Genomic DNA, 20176 nt, shown 5'->3' with positions numbered 1-20176 from the left:
TCAGTAGAGAGATTGTTTTCATTGTCGTCTCTTCCCATCTCCCTCTAATCCATGGCTTCAGCTATCACTATGATCACTCCATTGTCAAGACTCATCATCCGGATATCCCGCTCAAACCACGATGGTTTCCGCACCTTCTTACCGCGAGCAAACTCAAGCACCACTCACCATGACCAGACCCATTCGATACCCAACCCTCCCGTTATCGAAAATGGCGCAAGCTTGGCGGTTGATGACCAGTACAATGTCTCGCAATGTCTCACAAATCCCGAAGTGCTGACGTCAACGACTACCGACATCGGGAGAAGCGGCACAGCCACCGGCAAACGGCTTCCAGCGTAAAGTTTGTTTCTTCGCCATCCTTAGCTTCTCGAGAATCTTCAAATTACCTCATTTCTTCACATTGCTTACAAAGTTTTCCAGCTGTGGCTGCAACGGCCTGTTCTTTCCAAAAATGGTGTGGGACTATGCGTTGGTGTAAGGACCGCCATCTCCTTGCCACTAGGGTTATCCGTTGACCCTCATCAGGCATTTCAAGTACACAATTCCCGTTGGAATTTGCCTTGCTCTCGTTTACAGGCCGCTACTATCGCGAATAGGTATTTACAAGGTTGGGTTTTTGATAGCGGTAAGCTACACTCTCCACTGGTTGACAGAAAGCCTCATCATAACACTTGTGACAGGGAGCAGTGATTTCAACGATGTATGTCGATTGAATGATTTTAGCATTAGTCTACTAACTTGAAAGTCCGTGGGATTCGTATCTCATCAGGCACAAGATCTGGACATATCCCCCAGGCGCAATCGTCGGCCCAACTCTTCAGGACATTCCAGCGGAAGAAGTTTTCTTCTTCTTCATCCAAACCTTCAATACTTCTCTTCTTTACCTCATTCTAACTAAAACTACGTTTCATCCTATCTATCTAGATAGAGGACATAGCTCTCAGGGAACCATCGGTCAGGTCATACTCGTTATTGCAATTCTATACGGCATAGCGGCCGTTCACAATGGAGGAGAAGGCACCTACCTAGGCCTCATCTTAATATGGGCCTGCCCTTTCCTTCTCTTATTATGGTTCGTCAACAGATCTTTCAACCCTATCTGTCTTACTAACTCCTGCCAGGAGTCTTGCGTCTGACTTCTTTGTCCACCTACCCTTGACAAGCACCGTGATCCCTATTCTTGTGCCGACACTCTATCTTTGGATGGTCGATACGTTTGCTCTACGACGTGGGACATGGAGTATATCCTCCGGAACCAAACATGGCATTGAGCTGTGGAGGGGGCTGGATATTGAGTAAGTGTCCCAACTCTCATCCGGAATTCTGGTACTCATTCTCACCAGGGAAGCCATCTTCTTTTTGTTAACAAACACCATGATTGTCTTCGGACAGGTAGCATTCGACAATGCCCTGGCCATTCTGGACACGTTTCCCGAAAGATTCAGAGACTATACTGGTCTTCCAAGTCCGCCTCTTCTCATCCAAACACTTCTCTTACCCAAAGCCAAGTACGACAAAGAGCGCATCGCTGGGCTTGTCAACGCAACTACTCTTTTAAGTAAGAAAAGTCGGAGTTTCTACCTCGCCAGTGGAGCCTTCGAGGGGAAGCTTCGGATGGATCTTATCCGTCTCTACGCATTTTGTAGGGCCGCTGATGATCTGGTCGACGAAGCCACATCCGTTGATGAAGCAAAGTTGTGGATCGATAGGCTAGAGCGATTCTTGCAGCTTGCGTTTGGCCAAAAATCATCAGTATCTGAACTTGACGACTATGTCAGAGAACAATTCCCGGAACCAATTCAGCAAGCATTATTACAGTTACCGACGGATTATCTTCCAAGCCAGCCGCTCCACGATCTATTGAAAGGGTTTGAGACCGACTTGCTATTTTCTACGAGCTTTCCAATAGCAACTACCGAAGATCTGGACTTGTATGCGAGCCGTGTGGCGGGAACAGTTGCAGAACTTTGCAATTGCCTCATACTTTGGCACTATTCTCCAGATATATCGGAAGAGTCACATATTCGCATTTTGAATGGAGGCGTGCAGATGGGAATTGCTCTCCAGTATGTCAACATGGCACGGGACATCGCAGTGGACGCCGCCATAGGCCGAGTCTACATTCCGAGTACGTGGTTGAGCGAATCGGGCTTAAAGATTGAACATGTGGTTCAAACTGCATCCGGATCGTCAGTCGAAAGTTTGCGTCAAAGGCTCCTTGATCGTGCCTTTGCGAAATATGAACTTGCTCGAGGGGCTATTGATGAGCTTCCCCCCGAAGTGAGAGGGCCGATCCGGGTTGCCGTGGAAAGCTACATGGAGATTGGGCGGGTGTTGAGAGAACCGGGTTATTCCGTTCGGGCTGGGAAAGCAACTGTGCCCTTGTGGAGGAGGATCAGGGTTGCATGGTCAGCGTTGAACCAGTAGAATCTTTCTTGGAGTCTGTGATAGGCCAGCAAGGGCTGGTCAGATAGCGGCCGTCACTCGTCGTATATCTTATCATTTGAGCCAAGAACTCCAGGGCTGAAAATGGACAACACGCCTTATCAAGGCTTATGTGATACAGACAAATGTTGAGGGGAGGGGCTGGTGAGACATGACAAGGGTGGTGGGTCGAGGAACGGAAATGGAGGACGTCATTGACTCCCTTGGCGGTTACACAAAGAAAGTGCCGATACTTATTCCGATATTCGTTGAGGTATTTGCACTCTTTATCGTCAAAATGGAAGAACCAAAGTCTAAAGGAAAGTCCGTGATTGTAATTGGTATGCGTCCCTCGGCCCCTTTGTGAGCTACGATGTCACTACTGACTAGTGGGCTCGCCTAGGTGCCGGTGTTGGAGGAGTTGCCACGGCTGCACGACTAGCAAAGGCCGGATTCAAAGTCGCAGTCCTGGAAAAAAACGACTTTACCGGTGGAAGGTGTTCTCTGATCAACCACGATGGCTATGTGAGTTGGCTCTCGACACTTGCTATCATCTGGCTTGTTAACAGACAAAGCGCTTTGACCAAGGCCCATCGCTACTGCTCCTCCCCCAGTTCTTCCATGAGATCTTCCGTGATCTTGGAACTTCACTCTCCGCCGAAGGGATTGAGCTACTGAAGTGTGAGCCAAACTACAACATTTGGTTTGGGGATGGCTCTTCCTTTGAGCTATCCACAGATCTGACAAAGATGAAGAAGTCGATCGAGGCCATTGAAGGCAAGGATGGTTTCGAACGCTACCTCTCGTTTCTACAAGAATCACATCGACATTACGAGATCAGCGCCACCTATGTGCTTCGAAGGAACTTCTCATCCTTTCTCAACATGGCGAGGCCGGAGATGCTGTTGAATCTATTAGCTCTTCATCCCTTCCAGAGCATCTGGACTCGAGCTAGCAAGTATTTCTGGACTGAAAGGCTGAGAAGAGTCTTCACATTCGGGACTATGTACATGGGCATGAGTCCGTTTGACGCACCGGCGACGTATAGCTTGTTGCAGTACACAGAGTTGGCAGAGGGAATTTTGTACCCAAAAGGAGGGTTTCATAGAGTGAGTGCAAGTGGACTCTCTCCCCACTTCAACAGACTGACTAGTTGTACAGGTTGTAGAATCCCTTGTCCACGTTGGCCAGCGACTAGGCGTGGAATACCGCCTGTCTACCTCAGTACAATCCATTTCCATGGACAAAGCCACGCAGAAAACCAGCGGAGTTATCCTTGAAGACGGAACCATGCTCCCAGCAGACATCGTAGTCTCAAACGCCGATCTTGTTTACACGTACAACAATCTTCTACCCGAAACCTCCTATGCGCGCTCTCTATCCAAGCGTGAGGCATCCTGTAGCAGCATTTCATTTTACTGGTCGATTTCGAGGGTCATTCCGAAACTTCAGGCTCACAACATCTTTCTTGCAGACGACTACCGAGAGTCCTTTGACAGTATCTTCAAGCAACATCTCATCCCGGCGGAGCCGTCCTTCTATGTCAATGTCCCTTCGCGGGTGGATCCGTCGGCCGCCCCAGAAGGTAAAGACTCCATCGTCGTGTTAGTTCCCGTGGGTCACCTGCTGTCGGACAAGTCAGGAACACATAGGGGCACAAACAAGGCAGCCAATAGCCCGGAAGATACCGTCAACTCGGATCAGGATTGGGACTCCATGGTATCACTTGCTCGCGAAACGGTAATCGCTACCATTCACGCCCGAATTGGCGTGGACCTGTCCCCACTCATCAAGCACGAAGTCATCAACACCCCATACACGTGGAAAGACAAGTTCAACCTGGACAAGGGTGCGATCCTGGGATTAAGTCATTCCTTCTTCAATGTCCTTTCCTTCAGACCCGGGACTCAACACTCACAGTTCAAAAATCTCTACTTTGTTGGGGCAAGTACACATCCAGGCACTGGAGTTCCAATTTGTATTGCTGGGAGCAAAATCGTCGCGGAACAGATACTGAAAGACACGGGATTTTCGGACAGTGAGATACCCTGGGATGCAATGCGCTCTGAGAGCAGAAGAGGCGAGCTGGACAGGTTACAGGGTCAATCTCTCCTTAACTTGCGAGGGAAATATCTCATCGCTTTCATTGTCGGACTTTTGGTAGCCTATTATCTCAACATCTTCAATAGATGATTGGGAAGGGTCCTATTTCACAGAGTATATATGCTGTTCCTCAAGAATAAACCAATATCGAAGCAGTAGAAATGGCCGTTCCAGCAAAACAGTCGCCGCTCGAAATCCATCCATTGATACCCGTAAGACATCAACTAGTCCAATCGTTCCGATCCTGCCATACCTTATATTGGACACCGAAATTCATGGGCAGGCTTTGGACATGTGCCGGACGGTTATGTATTCTTCGATGCTGTGCCCGATGACTGCTCTTGGCGACGTCATTGATGCCAACAGAATGTTAGGCAGCAAAAGTACCTGCATGGTCAACCCAATGGGGGAAAAAAGGGCAACAAATTGTGGTGATAGCCCCGCCCAACATAGTCTTCCCTTTTTTTTTCTCCATGCCCAGCCGAGCAGCCGTGTGTTGGGCTTCAATTGCACTGCAATTTTAACCCGCCCCGAGCGAGTATCAACCTCGCAAAGCCAACATCGCAGTTCCCACCAAGACGGACAGCCTTGCCATTAAACGATGAGTGGCGTACTCCATAGCATGAGAAATGGAGTTGCCAGCTAAATTAAAATGAACTTCTAACGTTAGAACCCAGGCGTGCCTAGCAGCCAGGCCCATCGACGGAGAGAAACTGAAACGGTGGGGTGGCAGTCTCCGGTCATTAACGTCATTAATTCCATCCCATCTCGGCCGTCTTTCGAAGATGTCAAACCTTCCCAATAGTATGACGAGTCGATTGGCGACGGTTTCTGTGCAACCGTTATTTCCATCTTCACGCAAGATGCCGAGTGTCCCGGAATGACCGAGAAAATGAAGTCATTCTTCTTTAGACCCTTGAGCGGTTGAAGCGCGGATTCAAGATGCCCTTTTATATGCCAAGAACACATCCATCTTGTCGGTCGCTGATGCCAATATCTCAATTTTGGTTGTTGAATTATACCAGCTTGCAGCCAATACCAGCTAACAATACCTATCTTCATCATGACCTCTCAAATCTTTCCACGCAGAAACGATGCGCTTAACGTCAACCGTAAGCTCACTAGACCGTCTACTTTCACATCTGCTAACAGTTTTTGCAGCTGACACCGTCAATGGTCAAAGCAGTGATATCAACCTGACTATTCGTGGCTCAGATTGGTACTGGGCTGTCTGTGCCGTGATGACGGTTGCTACCATCACTTTCATTGGGACTGCTTGGACCAAGCCTCGGATGGATCGGATCTTCCACTACATTACGGGAGGCATCACCATGATCGCCGCCATTTCTTACTTCTCAATGGCTTCCAATTTGGGATGGACTCCCATCGCTGTTCAGTTTCGACGCAGCGATCATAGGGTGGCTGGTGTTTACCGTGAACTCTTCTATGTGCGATATATCGACTGGTGAGTACCCAATGGTCATCGATGCAACTACGATACTGACATTAAATAGGTTCATCACCACCCCTCTTCTTCTCATGGACCTGCTTCTTACGGCCGGTATGCCATGGCCTACTGTGCTGTGGGTTATCCTTGTTGACTGGGTCATGATCGTCACTGGACTTGTGGGCGCCCTTGTCAAGAGCTCGTACAAATGGGGCTACTTCGCTTTCGGTTCGTCATCCCTTGCTCGAATTCCAAGGCTACCATGGGCGTATTGAAGGAACATTACTGACTCTCCAACACAGGTTGTGCTGCACTCGCCTACATCGTGTACCAGCTTGCATGGGAAGCTCGCATCCATGCCAACCGCATTGGAAGTGATGTCGGTCGTGTCTTTCTCGCTTGCGGTACCATCACGCTCATCGTGTGAATCTGTTACCCAATCGCCTGGGGCGTTTGCGAGGGTGGCAACATCATCGCGCCAGATTCCGAAGCCGTCTTTTACGGAATCTTGGATCTTCTCGCGAAGCCAGTTTTCGGTGCCATCCTGCTCTGGGGTCACCGAAATATCGACCCCGCCCGTCTCGGACTCAGAATTAGAGACGTTACCGAAGGCCCAGTTTATCCCGAGGGTCCGGGTGCACAGAAAAGGAGTGTCAATGAGCCGGCTACCGGAGCAGGGGCAAATGGCACTCAGAACCCTGCTGACGTTCCAGTCACCGATACTACCGCAGCATGAACTTCCTGGTTCAGTAAGACTCGCTCTCGGGTCAACATTCTCGTTTTATTTAGAACATTATACGCGTCTTGGGGCGAAGGGGGATGAATTGCGGTCTGGTCAACGGTCCAGGGACAACATGCTAAGTTCCAATTGTACCCTCACTCTAATATTTTCTTTAATCAACGATGGCACTATTCCGATAAATTCTCTTCCCCTTACCGCCATAATCATTAATTGAGTTTGCTGTCAATTGTGCGTTGTTATGCTCAAACCTCCACACTCATCTCGCCTCCTTTCATAACGTTGGCATGGTCAACCACGTCAGCAAGCCTCGCTGTTTGGGTGTCAATTGGAAAATTATACCAATCCAAACATTGCCCAAATTGTATCCACTTTGTGCAACCTCACCGACCAATACTAGAAGTCGATGGTTAAGAAATTTTAGTGACGTTTCGTCAGTCGCCTCATTTAGACAAAACTGCATGTCATTCGCTGCAAGTCAATAGATTTGAGGTAATGAGCTCCTGTGAGTCACATCACTGGTTCACAGCCAAGTCAGCGGCAGACGTGTCATTTGGCAACTGGGGCAACGTCTCGTGACACGATGGCAAGGGTCCGATTCGCTAAATCCAAACATAAACCCAACCTGGCCCGTCGATCCAGCCTAACCTGATAGACCCATATGCACGTTTTCTTGTTCAGTTTTCTCCTTCGCGCAGATACACTCAATAACGTACCATCGATCCTTCATATTCTGGGCAGTTCATAGGATTCAGCTGCATCGACTAGGGGACATTCTACTCATTCTCCTTTCGCCAATCATCTCATTCACAGGTCAGTTCCCAATGATCGTCAAAGAAAACAACCACTCACATGCGCAGACTATGCAGCCGTCAACATTACCCCGGACACGGAAACCCGATGTCCTATACTTTGCCTACGGCAGCAATCTCCATGTTGCCCAGATGGCCAAGCGGTGTCCTTCAAGCGTCTTCATCGGCACGGGGACACTCTCGGGTTACAGGTGGCAGATCAATGAGCGCGGAGTTGCCAATGTGGTCCCTGCGGATGACTCTTCAGTCGAGGGCCTTGTGTACCTTGTCAATGCCCGGGATGTGAGGGCACTGGATCGCTCTGAAGGTGTGGCTAGAAAGTTGTACCAAAAGCACATGTTGGAAATCGTCCTCCAGCGCCACAGACAATACTCCTCGTTCACATCCGCACGCTTAGCCCATGTGCTTGAAGAAGCGTCAAACTCATTAGATCAAGCGTCCGGCCAAACATCGCAATCAGCGGGCGCAAACTCGGACTCGGATCCAGAGGGATCTCCCCATCAACATGGTCCTCCGTCGAATGGCCCTCCCAGCCAACGACAACAAAGGGCATATCGCCCTCTGGACGTCAAAGCTTTGGTCTATGTCAGCGAGAACTATGCAACTGATGGTACGATTCGAGAAGAATACATCACACGCATGCGAAACGCTGTCTCCAATGCTTGTACCCTTGGAGTCTCGCAGTCATTTCTCGACAAATACATCGTCCCTCACCTGAAACCCGACAAAGAGGAACCAGCTATACCGAACCAGGCCCAGGAGGAAAATCAGGAGGAAAAGCGGCAGGAGGAGAAGCAAGAGGATAAGAAGGAGGAAGGGAAGGCGGGCGAATCGCCCGACACTGCCGCCAGTAACGACGCTACTACCAGCAACACAGCCGACAAGTCTTCCGGACAGACAAAGGAAACCCAGGATGGCCAAAGAGAAGGTCGGTTCGACGCTGTTATAGTCGGTGCCTGTGTCTTGGCTACCGCTGGGTGGTGTTCGATGACTCTACTCTAGTGCCAGGTGGAGTTCCAAAGTTTAGAAAGCTGGACTGGATTTGAAATAGATTAATACTTCCTTTGGTGGCTATGACGGCAGAAGATTTCATTAGGGTTTGGGTTTTCTCTTGGGCTTCAAGGATGATATCAGGGAGTCTTATCTGGGTGGTGGGTTTTGGTTCTTGATACTGGATAGCTAAATAGAATGGGCTCTCAACAGCGTCTCTTCAATCATAATACTTCCTTTACTACTTTTATGCAAGCTACATGTAAACTACCGACTTTCATATCCAACGTCTAAGTGTCCAAGGCTACGAGTTCGGTATTCGACATCACAACATTGATACAACAGATGATGACCTTTGCAGCCCGGGTCGAGGATGAAGAACTAAGCTTTCATTCCAGTTGGACCATCCCTCATTGGCATTCCCAATTGTCCAGTGCTTCAAATGATGTGCGGCTATCCAGTAGTACCGATAAAGACCACTTCAACGGCAGCAAAAGCTGCCACAGCTGCAAAAACCTCACCCTTCTTTGCACCAGGGTAAAATGACATCACAACAGAGAAGATGGTGGTGAACACAATAACCAGCCCAATTCTAACCAACATCCGCTTGACAAAGTACAAGACCAGAATCATCAAGGTCGGGAGAAGAGAGGCTAAGGCAGCTGTAATACCATCGCTCACGGCCTGGAGCTTGTCGTCGTTATACTCGCGTATATGTGGTTCAGCCGCCGTGGAAGACGGCTCAGTCTAGGATCTAAGTTAGTTCCAAGTCGGACATATGGAATGGGAAATCCCACCTTCTTGAGCTTTTTCTTCGCCTTCTTCCAAGATTCGGCAAAGAAGTGATAGATATCCAGCAGAGTTCCTCGAACCAACGATGATATTCTGTCGTTGCTAGCCGTCGGGGCAAGGCTCACATACTCTGCCCGTGATTCCGACTCCCAGATTGTGCTTTCAGTTCCCAAAGGGAAATGTTCCCCGCCTCCGGCGCCCTTAAGCCAAAGACGTAGGAACTCCAAAGGACGTTTCTCCGGAGTTGCGAGGCCTTCTACGGCTCCGGCGGCTGAGATTGCAGTGTCTAGACCGTTTAGGATCGATTGACATATCTCTGTAGGAGGGTTCTACATACTGTACTCGCTGAGTTTCTCCCCAATCTGTTGTAGTAACTCATGTTGTTCAAAGTCTTTCCCCTGCTCAGCACAGTGCTTAAGCAGAAAGAAGTTTCTTGAATAATCCTTCCTGTCTGGGTCATCCGACTGTTGATCCTCCTGGATCACTTCTTTCAGTTCGTCTTCCATTGAATGTAGTTCTGCCTGGAGCCTAAGCAGATGAAGCATGTTGAGCTGCCTGAATCGACGGAATATGGCGGTTTCTGGAGAATCGCCCATCAACTTAGCCAGTTTTGGGTACCCTGACTCGCCTAGGTAGTCTTGCTGGTTGCCTTCTGCATTTTGAGGCTGGCTTGGGTCCATCACGCCGGTAGTCACTCCTGTCGAGAGTTCCTCTCGTCTCACTTAAAGTTGTTCAGGCAGTCATGCTGCACAGCCTGATGCCATGCCCCCGTCAGCCTGATTTCCCCCGACAGGGCTTCATGCAGCGGACAAATATTTAAGCCGCACCCCGAATGAGGCTGAGACATCAAGTGTTTATATTGGTTGGGACTCGAATCTGATGTGATTTCAGCTGTTTTCCCTTTTCCAATCCCTCAATTCACACCAAGGCCCAGCGACCACACGATACCGCCATGGCCGATCCGCTCTCCATTACTGCTAGCGTGGCCGGTCTTGTGACCCAGACACAACTAATTCTCAGGGCTTTATCAAGATTACGACTATCTTCTGTTGATCGTGGGCTGCTCGATCGCTTATGGTTGATTCAGAAGATCATTTCTCGAGGCGCGGATGTCCTGCCTCAAGCGCTCGAAAATGAACTGTTTCGCAAGCACCACCAGGAAACCATGGAGCTTTGCTTCTCACAGTGCGCTCGTCTAATACCTCAACTTGAGCACCATATTCACAAAGCCAACAAGAATCCTATACGCGCCTTCCTTCTTGATCAAGACATTGCTGAGACACTAAAACACCTGGAGACATGGTCTAAGCTCCTATCCGAGGAGATGAACGAGTTAGTTCAAGCTCGCTGTTTATTTTCATTTTTGTTCAGTACCTAATAATATAGGTGGAAACTTATCGATCTCCATCGAATAATTGTAGACGGGTTTCAGCTACAAGATGCAATGACTGGCAAGAGTCATTTTTACCTAGCCGAAACCGCCGATATGGTCAAACACCTCATCAGCCGTTGCCATCCAAATACCATTCCAACGGGTATGCCATGCAATGAGAACGCAACTAGCTCGATGCAGGAGGAGGCCCAAGGGTCTTTAGAACCAGGCATTCGAGATGACGCTCAGCATTCCGCTGAAAGGTCGGACGCAGCCATGACCGTCGCAGCTCCGGCCTTAGCGATGTACCAATCTCGCGTAGGTCAGGGGCTCGAACAAGTTTCAGCGCGCCTCCGGGAGTTGAGCACCTTGGGCACTGATCGCCCGTTCCTTTTCCCTTTCGTCATTGTGCCAGACGACCCTCAAGCTCCTTCGTCTGCCCCATTCAGAGTCAAACTGGACAGTGGTTGCGATTTGAACTGGATCTCAACACGGATCCTGAAAAGAGCTGGTCTGGAAGACAAACAGGAAAAGGCCAAGAGTGACGGGGCATGGCTGGGTTTCAGCGGCGGTGAAGAACTCATTGTTCCCCAAGGAACCATCACCCTCACGTGGTACTCTGTCAACGCATCATATACTCATCGGCATGAGTTTCTAGTCCATGATCAAGTCCCCTTTGATGTAGTTCTAGGCTCAGAATTCATCATCGAAGAGGGATGGAAGAAGTCTTTCAACGATCCAGTTCTGGCACTGAGATACTCTGAACTGAGTGATGGCAAGTTACTACCGTGCACTACTAAACATTTTTTTTTCGGTGCTAATACAATAGACAGATCAACTCCGTGAAATACATCACAAGGCTCGACAAAACAAGGACGCAACCGACGCTCAAAGACAGGCTGAGCGGGAGATGAGATCCAGAGATCGACAAGCGAGGCGTCAGTTTGGCTTGTCTAGAACCGGAACGCCAAGATCTCTTCTTAGCCCAGCGGGAAGCCAAGCTATTTCCCGTAGAATTAGCATGGCAACAATAGCTAGACACTCATCACCAGCAAGATCCCCTTTATCCGCCCAGGCACTGTCTACGACTTCCGAGAGTCGCTCTATTCTGGAGTCTTCTGAGCCACTTTCTGCCACCAGTACACAGCAAGCGAGCGTGTTGTCGGACGATTTGAAAGAGGCTCCGGCTGTTCCCTCTGTTCCCATAGTAGATACGGAGACGGATCTAGACACGGCTGGTAGAGTGTAGTAATAGGAATAGGACACGGCTACAAGACCTGTAATGAGCAAGGGGCTCAGAATTATAAACGCTTTCTCACACGGTTTACAGCAGAAGACGGAACACATCAACAATCACAGGGGATAGTCCTCGCGTTCAAAATTGTGCCCAAGCAGCATCCTAGAATACATAAAGTGCCCTCCAAGACTCCATACCTTATCAACCGTCGTTGATACCGGAAACATTCCTGACCCACGCTCCATGCTTGCCATCCAGTTGAGAATAAAGACAAATGCTTTTCGTCAGTGGCCTGTGAGGGTCGAATCCCACACCGCTTGCCCAAATGGCCAGCCATCGCCCTCCCCCTGTACTCGCTCCCCGTTCTTTGAAATTGTCCCTACCAGATGTCATGTTCCATCATGGTATGCGAAACCCACTCGGTGTCGCTATTCGCAATTGAGTTTGCCATATCAATCATCTGAGCAGTCGTAAACCACGCATCCATTCCGAAGTCATCCATGCCTGGGATCATGGACGCCATCGCCTCGTTGTCTCCATCGAGAGAATCCATGGCCGGTGTTGCGCCCTCCGGAACATCAGTCATCGAGCCTCCTATGATTTGACCATCGACGTTGGCTGGGACAGGTGTTTGTTCGGTGGCTTCTCGGGGTAGGCGACTGAGCATGTCATCGAGTTGCTGAAGTTCGGATCGTCGGAATACTGCAATGAGATTCCCCTTTCCAATCATCTCATTAAAGATAGAATACGACTTATGGCGAAATGATGTATCGTGCTCAAGAAATCGAGGATCGAGAACAGGGGCGACAAGCAGGTTCAAACTCGAGATAAATAGAGACTCGAGATCAAAAGGGAGAAAGGCTTCTAATGACAGGGTCAGTATAATGCTTCCCAGCGAGATTAATCTCGGTGAGTTTACCAAGCAGACCTTGACTTTGCAAACAGCCAAGAATGTTGATCATTTGGTAAGATGAGTCGACACACATCTTGATCAGGTTCCAGACAGTTTGAGAGGAGTTGAGCGCTTCCGTTATGGAGCTCGGAGTCTCAAATCGGATCTTGAGGAAGCAGAGGAGCAGTGGGCGTGTTGCGAGGACAATACACTAGACAAGTCAGCAAACTTTCCTGGACTCTATGGGTTTTTCACTCACCTGATGGTAGAGAAGATGAAGATATCCTGATGTCCGAGAGACTCCATTGATGGCTCTATCAACGCCCAGGGGAAACTGCTGCTGAAGTTCGTCGGCTAGCCCAGCGATATTCTCGAGGACTTTCTTAGTGCTAAGCAAGAACTTCTTGTTCAGACGACCGTTGGCCCCATAAACACCTATTAGCTACGTGTTAGTGAAATGATGGTCTCATTCGGCGCGTTCCTGACCTCTGTTGATCGAAGCAATAGTCCGGCATAACCGAATTTGCATATGAAGAGCTGCCACTCTATGAGCCGAACCAGAAAAGTGCGGTAGCTGAGGATGCACATCGTCGTCGTGGATAGTTTGAGGCAAGCCCATCAACGATGTCATTTCACGGTCAAGGACATAGACTGTCCACCATAACTTGCGGCTTCGCTCGACGATCTTTTCCCCTAGGTGTTCCAGGGGCATGTCTGTGTGCATGCCCTGTGAGAGAGCGATTCTCATGGCTTGGCCAATCTGCAGGGGATTAGCTGAAATTCAACAGTTTTGGTCTATGAAACCCACATAGCAATGTGACGAGTGCCGATAGTCGAGGCACTGGAAGTAAAGGGCGATACAACAGAGAACTTCGGTCGATAAAATCGGTTCTTGGACGAGAATATGAATGCTGGGCAACAGGCGAAGAGCAGTGACAAAGTAATCAGCGCCGGGCGGTCGTTTGGATTGGTAGTTGTTGGTTTCGGCAAACGCCTTGCCAAAGGCGAGAATAACTAGGAGGTGAATATAGCGAAGATCTGCGACGGCGATGTGACTGGTCGGGTCGGCATAGAATTCGTGAAGATACTGGGTAAACGACTCATCATCGAACAAGTGAAATATTTGGCTGCAGTGAAACTTGACTGTGTTGATGAGATACACAGCGTGGTCCAGACTGGGCATGAGAGGAGGTTCTGGAGGTGGGCTGATGCGAGAGCCATCCCATCCTAGATCGTAGGCTGAGCCGTCAAAGAGCAGGTTGTCTGCCGCGATTGGGCTCTGATGAATGTACTCATGTGTGAGACTGAGTACACGGCGACTGAAGGACCAATTTGAAGAGGTGCCAAGGTAAACTAAGATAGGCGTCAGAAGTGTCAAGCAAGGACAGATGTGGAGGACTCACATTCTCTTCCCTCGGCCGAGGTCATAAACTTGGACTGTCCCGTTGAAAGAGGATTTGTGAGAGCAGAAGCCACTGGGTCCAGCCCATTTCTGCTATTTGAGCTACTCCTATTACCCGACAATGCATCGTCTGTTGGGACAGTGGAGGCATTGCCGCCTGGGGAGGGAGGATGGTTGACATTGACGGTGACAGTGTCGCCTATTTCGAAATGAGCCATGGACTACAGCAGCCAGTGAGGTATATAGAGACAAACCTTCTTCAGGAGCTCTGCCGCCAACGTCTATGTTTGTGTCAAGCGACCCTGGTGTAACATACTCTGCAGCACCGGCGCGACGTTGACTATTGGCAGCCTGTTGCTGCAGATCAAGAATGAAGCTAAAGCCGATCAACACGTCATTCCAGAACAAAAGAACAATCTCGAAAATTTACCCTCTTGTGACCAAGATCTTTTGATCGCGCTGGTCAAATTCGCACGACAGCTTGCGCTTCTTGCAGGCATCGCAAGGGTGCGAACCCGAACACTTGATCTTTTGCTTGCGACACCGTGAACAACTGGAGTGTGGTTCTCTTGGTCAGCGTCATGTTGCATATGAGGGGGACAAGGGTGGTTTTTTTTTTTTCATAAATTGGGGAGAGATGGGGGGCGGGCTTGACGAACGCGTTATCGGATCTTTTGGACACGCGGCCTCCTCGCGAGTTTGCAGAATCCGCTGTTCTCCTTGCGTTTGAGGAAGAGCTCGGCGGCATGGTACTACAGTCCGACCTGGGGTTGAATGGATAAACGGTCTAGAGGTGGTGGAAGGGCTGGATGGGGGGTGTTATGGGCCTCGTCTTGCTTTCGAGTTGGGAGGCAAAAAGTCACGAGATGGTTGGAAATTTGGTTGCAGGCTTGCACTAGCTCCAACACGATATGCGGGGTAGAAGGACAATGTCGCCGGCCCTTATCGGGGTTCGGGTTCGTCGGGACTAGACAGGGATGGTGTTATCACTTTGCTTCAGCAGTGAATGATAGTGGTGCGGACACGCCTGGAGAGGACCCCAGCTTTCCATTGTGGCGCTAGAACGTGGAGGAGGAACGGCTGGCTATCTCGTGGTGACTGTCAAGATGCTCGACAGGGGTTGGCATGGCTGACGGTCTCCTTTTCCATCCACATCATCTCGATCTCGACACGTGGATTCCGTCTCTTGCAGTCGTGTTATGTACGCCCTGGATGTCTCTGTCTCTGCCAAGTCTCTGCTGCACGATTCATTCGGTACTCAATTGCAACTCTTCTGTCATCAGATCAACAATGGCTTTGCCTTCAGCGCCAGTTTAATATGCAGACTACTCTAAACACTAAACTCAGTTCAACCGTCCCCTGACACGGTCCGTCCATGTCTTTTGCAGATCCTTCTCAACCTCGCCCGCCTCCTTCATCAATGTCGCGACGCTCTGCTTGACGGCATCGCCGACGGGCTCGTAAGGATGCCGCGGTGCGAGCTTCTCCTCGGCGCCCTCGATGCCTGCCAGCTGGGCTGAGTAGGTGGCCACAGCGTACTTTGTTGATGCCACACCGCTCTTGCAGGGGCTCTCAGCCAGGGCCGCAATGCGCTGCAGCTTCATGGCCTCGTCGAACTTGCCCTCCTTGTACAGGGCGTAGATCTTAGACGTCAGCGTAGGGAACACGTTGGCAAAGGCCGCCACGGTGCCCACGCTGCCGGCTGCCAGGCCACCGATCAGAAAGTCGGACTGGCCGCCATAGGTGGAAAACTCATCGGGCGACAAGACTGCCGCAAGACGTGTGATCTTGCCCACCGAACCGCAGGTGAGCTTGACGCCGACGATGTTGGACTTGCCGCTGGGGTGCGTCGCCTTGCTCTGGTTGAACATCTGGACAATCGACTCGGAGTCGATGTCGACGCCATTACACACGCCAGGGAAGTTGTAGATGATGACGGGCAGGGGAGACTTGAGGGCGACCTCTGCAAAGAAGCGCTTCACCACCGACATGGTGGTGGCCTTGCCAAAGTAGGCAGGGGGCAGGACAAGGAGATAGTTGGCCCCGGCCTTGGCAGCATCCTCAGCCAGCTGAAGGGTCTGCTTTGTGGAATGGGCGCCCACGCCTGCCATGAGGGGAAAGTCGGGGCCGATGGTCTTGCGGGCCAGGGCGATGAGGTCGTACCGCTCCTCGCGGGTGAGGAGGAAGGCCTCGGCGTTGGAGCCCATGACGATGAGGCCATTCAGGCCCGAATCAGCCAGGTGGGCAAAGTACTTTGCCTGAGCGGCATGGTCTGGCTTGTCGGCGGCGTGGTCGAAAAAGGTGACGGCCGGACACCACACTCCCGGGGAGGGAACGTGGGGTTGGGGAGAAGCTAGGATTTGCGAGCCCATTGTGACGCTTTGACTATGTGTGTATTGACTTGGGAGATCTGACAAGGGGATGTGGCCAGTTTGGTGTGTTTTTAACCTGGAGATGTCTTGCGTGTAAATATCTCATCGACTTCACTTTTTCATGTTCAAGGTCCGAACATGGCTGATACTCCTCATTGAGAGTGGGGTTTGCATCGCAACTTGGCTCCGATGATGAGAGGCCGCTCCGACGAAAGGTCAAAATGCACGACTCGCCGACAGACTCCCCTCTTCAGTCTCGGGGCCGGGAAGCGACCCGGTGGGCCGGAAGGGGTTCCGATGGAGGATAACACGAAATCAGCCAATCACAAAGAGGCATATGTCGGACAAGGGTTCCGGCGATGTCGCCTCTCTCGGTGTTTCCAGCTCCACGATGGAAATGTTCTCGATGGCTTCGGGAAAGAGCCGTTGAAAGTCTGCAGCACGGGACCTGACTGCATTGAATCTTGATCATCGCCACTAGATGAATGCCGAAGTGCAGACAGCCAAGTCATGGGGGATTCTAGAAGCTCAAGATCTTGACGCGTTGGAGACGCGTGGGGGTCGTGACGGCATCACGCGTCAGCATGACCAGCTTGCTGGTTGAAGAAGGAAGGAAAAATGAGAAGCGGGAGAAGCAGAAATAGGTACCTGATGCCACCATGATTGGATACGTTCTTTTCTGTTGTATTCACACCAAGCCGTCGTGTGCCAAGCTGCCCCTTTATCCATCCTTGATTCTTTAGGGTAGGGGGACTATGACGCGATTCAATCAGCCCTTTGACTCGATGGTACAACAATAGGACATGAGCCAGTGAGAAATATGTCAATTTGTCGAAGACACTATTATCAATTGGACGACGCTATCTTGGTTGTTCAATGCCAAGTGGAGATGGTGTTCTAGCTCGACAGGACAAGACCTTCGATTTTCCAGGTTTGGCCCATCGTGAGAGCAACGGAGGTGACGAACATACACAAAGAGAATTAGTGTGTCATTGATAAATAATCATGAAGTAGTTCAAACCACTCATATTTATTTCGCTGTTAGCTATGCGAGAAATATTCTATTATTCTTAGGGATGAGGTTTGCTCTCTTTCTCTTGCCCTGGATTGCCGCATCGCCAGCCTTCAATATTCAGACAACTCGGGGTAGGTAGGAGTATCACAAATGTGCAAGAGAATTAGGAGCCGTCAAAATAGATGACACACAACCGAAACGATGCAACAGAATCAAGTATTAGTCTCTAATTATAGTCCCTATAAACAAACTCGACACATCCTTTTCACAGCTTAGACTGACTAGGTTTCAGCTCAACCAACTCCTTCGAGTTTCCAAGTCTCCAGCTCACAGCACCACCCCAGTCGCCTTTGTCGTCCTTGGAAGGCGTCTTCCATCGCCACCGAGCCACGGGCTGCTTTCCATCAGACGCCAGAAGCAAGTCCTTGACCCATTCACCAAAGATGGGAAACATCTTGAAACCGTGGCCCGAGTCGCCGCTCAGGAACACCACCGAAGAGCGTGTGTTGGGAACGTAGTCGATGATAAAGTCCGAGTCGGCCGTGTCGGCGAACCAGCATAGTGACTTTCGCACAAAGGGTCGGTCGGCGAACTGGGGGAGAGCATGTCGTAGGAGCTGTCGGAGCTGCTTCTCATCGTCCTCGGGCAAGAAGGCGCTCTCGCTGATGCTGCCGGGGGCGTAAGAGATGCCGGTATTGGGGTCAGTGTTGATGATACCGCCACCCATGGGACACATCTTGAGGAGGTTAGTCTTCGGATCGGGCTCGAAGAAGAAGCCCAGGTCGCGAGCGTAGGTAACGGGGATGCCACGAAGGGCAGATGTCTCGTCCTCTGTCAAGTGAACGTGAGCAACAGACCAAGACTTGGCCACAAGTTGCTTGCCGATTTCGGGAATCAGCTTTCCACCAGCCGCACCGGTAGCGACGATGATGAGACGGGCGGGATAGAAGAGGCCGTTGACGGTCTTGACGCCCTTTGCTTTCCGACCCTTGGGGAGGACTTATCGTAGACAATCTCAGAGACAGCTCCGGCACTACCCAGGATATACTTGACACCCTGAGCCTTTGTAACAAGATAGATGGACCGCAGGGCATTGCCAGAGTGGGCGTATCCGTCGAGCTTGTTCAGGTACCCGTGCCATCCGGGGAAAGGGTTCGGCTTGTACTGCCAGCAGGCAGCATCGATGTCCTTCTTCTCTTTGATGTGGGCCACCGAAGGCTTGATTCGAGGGTGTCTCTCGGCCGCATCTTGGAACCGCTTCAGTGTGTCATAAGCCTCCTTCGGGGCCGAGCCGGACACGCAGTGGAGAAAGCCGGTCTGGTGGAAATGCGGGGCGAACAGGGGCGTTTGCCAGGCGTCTATGGCTTTCTAGATGCATCATTCAGCCATTGAAGCCAAGAAAACATTGGTGAAACTTACCAGAGTCAGGTCAGTGTAGAAGTCATCTTCGTATTCTGCTCGGACAATCTTGTTGATGTCGTTGGCGGCGGAGAAGCGCGAGGGGACCTCATCGTCTCTATCGAGAACTGTGATGTCTTTGAAGCCAGCTTCGAGAAGATGGAGTACGGTTGAGAGGCCGAAGGCTCCGGCTCCGACGATGAGAATCGGCTCGGACTTGGGGACACTCATGACGGAGAATTGAAGGGCTATTTTGTCTGAATAGAACTGGATTGAACTGAATTGATGCCTTCATCGCCGTGACTTCTCTTCTTTTTATCCTGTTCTCTTTATCATCGTCGTCTTCATCCATCGGCCGCAAACGGCCGGTCCGTGTCGACATGACCTGGTGAACTCCTTGCCATCATTCGATTTCCCCAGACGAGGCAAGAATAGAAGGGTCTCGAGTTTGACGATGGTGGAGAAGACGAGGCTGATTGCGACTGAACGGCTGGCATTCCGATGATACAGAGCAAGCTCCCGGGAGACGTCCCGACACTTGCTGCGATTGGCTTTGTCTGCTGGCTGATTGGCGTTACTCACATGGCAAGCGCCTCATGACTATCATTCGCCACTATTACCGCCTCGTCTCCATCATTGTGCGTCGTGCTGATGCGCCGATCTTGCATCGATAATGCGGAGGTGGGAAGTTCGCTTCCTTCTGGGTTAGCTTAGCCGCTGGACTGGGGATGTGAGCCTTTAGGACGCACCAAATGCCGAGATCGGTCGTACTATTCTTCGGCTATGGGATTTAATGTACCATTAGGGAGGGCTGCAAGCTGGATAAGAAAAGTCCTCGGCATGGTCCGGGTTATCATCATGCCAGGTGAACTTGACGAGTCACATACGGGTCAACCTTGAACATCTTGTGACATTGAAGATCGCCAAATCAACTTGGGAACACGTCTGCTACAAGGCCAATTGGGGATAACTGTGGATTATGCGGTAGTCAAGGTTATCATCGGATCAAGAATAGCTTCTAGAAGTTGGGATGACACACAGCTAGCGCAAGCGGCCTCCCCACACAATGCAGCAAGACAGGAGCTTGGGACAGGCACCAAGAGGGACGGGGGGACATGCCATAGAATCCATGTCCTTGTATCTCCACATTTCCAACGTCGAGCCAAGGTTCAACGGCC

At 50.6% G+C, this 20176-nt stretch overlaps 9 protein-coding genes across 9 annotated transcripts; 5 read left to right on the top strand and 4 right to left on the bottom strand.

Annotated features, from left to right (window-relative positions):
* Window positions 1-1377: 1377 nt before the first annotated feature.
* Window positions 1378-2430, top strand: MRS44_016507 (uncharacterized protein; the record flags this gene model as incomplete). Its single annotated transcript, XM_046282034.2, has 1 exon — window positions 1378-2430. The coding sequence occupies one exon, from the start codon at window positions 1378-1380 to the stop codon at window positions 2428-2430; it is 1053 nt and encodes a 350-aa protein (XP_046130910.2).
* A 295-nt stretch (window positions 2431-2725) lies between these two features.
* Window positions 2726-4620, top strand: MRS44_016506 (uncharacterized protein; the record flags this gene model as incomplete). Its single annotated transcript, XM_065618057.1, has 4 exons — window positions 2726-2761; window positions 2818-2952; window positions 2997-3536; window positions 3589-4620. 4 exons carry the CDS (start codon window positions 2726-2728, stop codon window positions 4618-4620), a joined length of 1743 nt encoding a protein of 580 aa, XP_065474129.1.
* Window positions 4621-5593: 973 nt separating this feature from the next.
* Window positions 5594-6713, top strand: MRS44_016505 (uncharacterized protein; the record flags this gene model as incomplete). The annotated part of the gene is made up of 5 exons (XM_065618056.1): window positions 5594-5642; window positions 5692-5995; window positions 6045-6205; window positions 6280-6381; window positions 6460-6713. The coding sequence occupies 5 exons, from the start codon at window positions 5594-5596 to the stop codon at window positions 6711-6713; spliced, it is 870 nt and encodes a 289-aa protein (XP_065474128.1).
* Window positions 6714-7540: 827 nt separating this feature from the next.
* Window positions 7541-8530, top strand: MRS44_016504 (uncharacterized protein; the record flags this gene model as incomplete). The annotated part of the gene is made up of 1 exon (XM_046276696.2): window positions 7541-8530. One exon carries the CDS (start codon window positions 7541-7543, stop codon window positions 8528-8530), a length of 990 nt encoding a protein of 329 aa, XP_046130913.2.
* A 441-nt stretch (window positions 8531-8971) lies between these two features.
* MRS44_016503 (uncharacterized protein) lies at window positions 8972-9990 on the bottom strand (the record flags this gene model as incomplete). The annotated part of the gene is made up of 3 exons (XM_046270150.2): window positions 8972-9265; window positions 9316-9596; window positions 9648-9990. 3 exons carry the CDS (start codon window positions 9988-9990, stop codon window positions 8972-8974), a joined length of 918 nt encoding a protein of 305 aa, XP_046130914.2.
* Window positions 9991-10262: 272 nt separating this feature from the next.
* Window positions 10263-11931, top strand: MRS44_016502 (uncharacterized protein; the record flags this gene model as incomplete). The annotated part of the gene is made up of 4 exons (XM_065618055.1): window positions 10263-10642; window positions 10697-11451; window positions 11516-11620; window positions 11735-11931. 4 exons carry the CDS (start codon window positions 10263-10265, stop codon window positions 11929-11931), a joined length of 1437 nt encoding a protein of 478 aa, XP_065474127.1.
* Window positions 11932-12298: 367 nt separating this feature from the next.
* Window positions 12299-14961, bottom strand: MRS44_016501 (uncharacterized protein; the record flags this gene model as incomplete). The annotated part of the gene is made up of 9 exons (XM_046276698.2): window positions 12299-12783; window positions 12839-13022; window positions 13071-13246; window positions 13298-13571; window positions 13620-14164; window positions 14215-14412; window positions 14468-14589; window positions 14644-14766; window positions 14873-14961. The coding sequence occupies 9 exons, from the start codon at window positions 14959-14961 to the stop codon at window positions 12299-12301; spliced, it is 2196 nt and encodes a 731-aa protein (XP_046130916.1).
* A 595-nt stretch (window positions 14962-15556) lies between these two features.
* MRS44_016500 (uncharacterized protein) lies at window positions 15557-16585 on the bottom strand (the record flags this gene model as incomplete). Its single annotated transcript, XM_046272167.2, has 1 exon — window positions 15557-16585. The coding sequence occupies one exon, from the start codon at window positions 16583-16585 to the stop codon at window positions 15557-15559; it is 1029 nt and encodes a 342-aa protein (XP_046130917.2).
* A 1280-nt stretch (window positions 16586-17865) lies between these two features.
* MRS44_016499 (uncharacterized protein) lies at window positions 17866-19229 on the bottom strand (the record flags this gene model as incomplete). Its single annotated transcript, XM_065618054.1, has 3 exons — window positions 17866-18578; window positions 18638-18968; window positions 19020-19229. 3 exons carry the CDS (start codon window positions 19227-19229, stop codon window positions 17866-17868), a joined length of 1254 nt encoding a protein of 417 aa, XP_065474126.1.
* Between the last annotated feature and the right edge of the window lie 947 nt (window positions 19230-20176).

The sequence above is a fragment of the Fusarium solani genome (assembly GCF_023522795.1).
Source record: "Fusarium solani strain SB1 chromosome Unknown bctg00000012, whole genome shotgun sequence".
In the NCBI taxonomy this organism is placed as follows: Eukaryota; Fungi; Ascomycota; class Sordariomycetes; order Hypocreales; family Nectriaceae; genus Fusarium; species Fusarium solani.
Note: the sequence above shows the minus strand (reverse complement) of the source record. Positions and strands in the feature narration are given on the sequence as shown.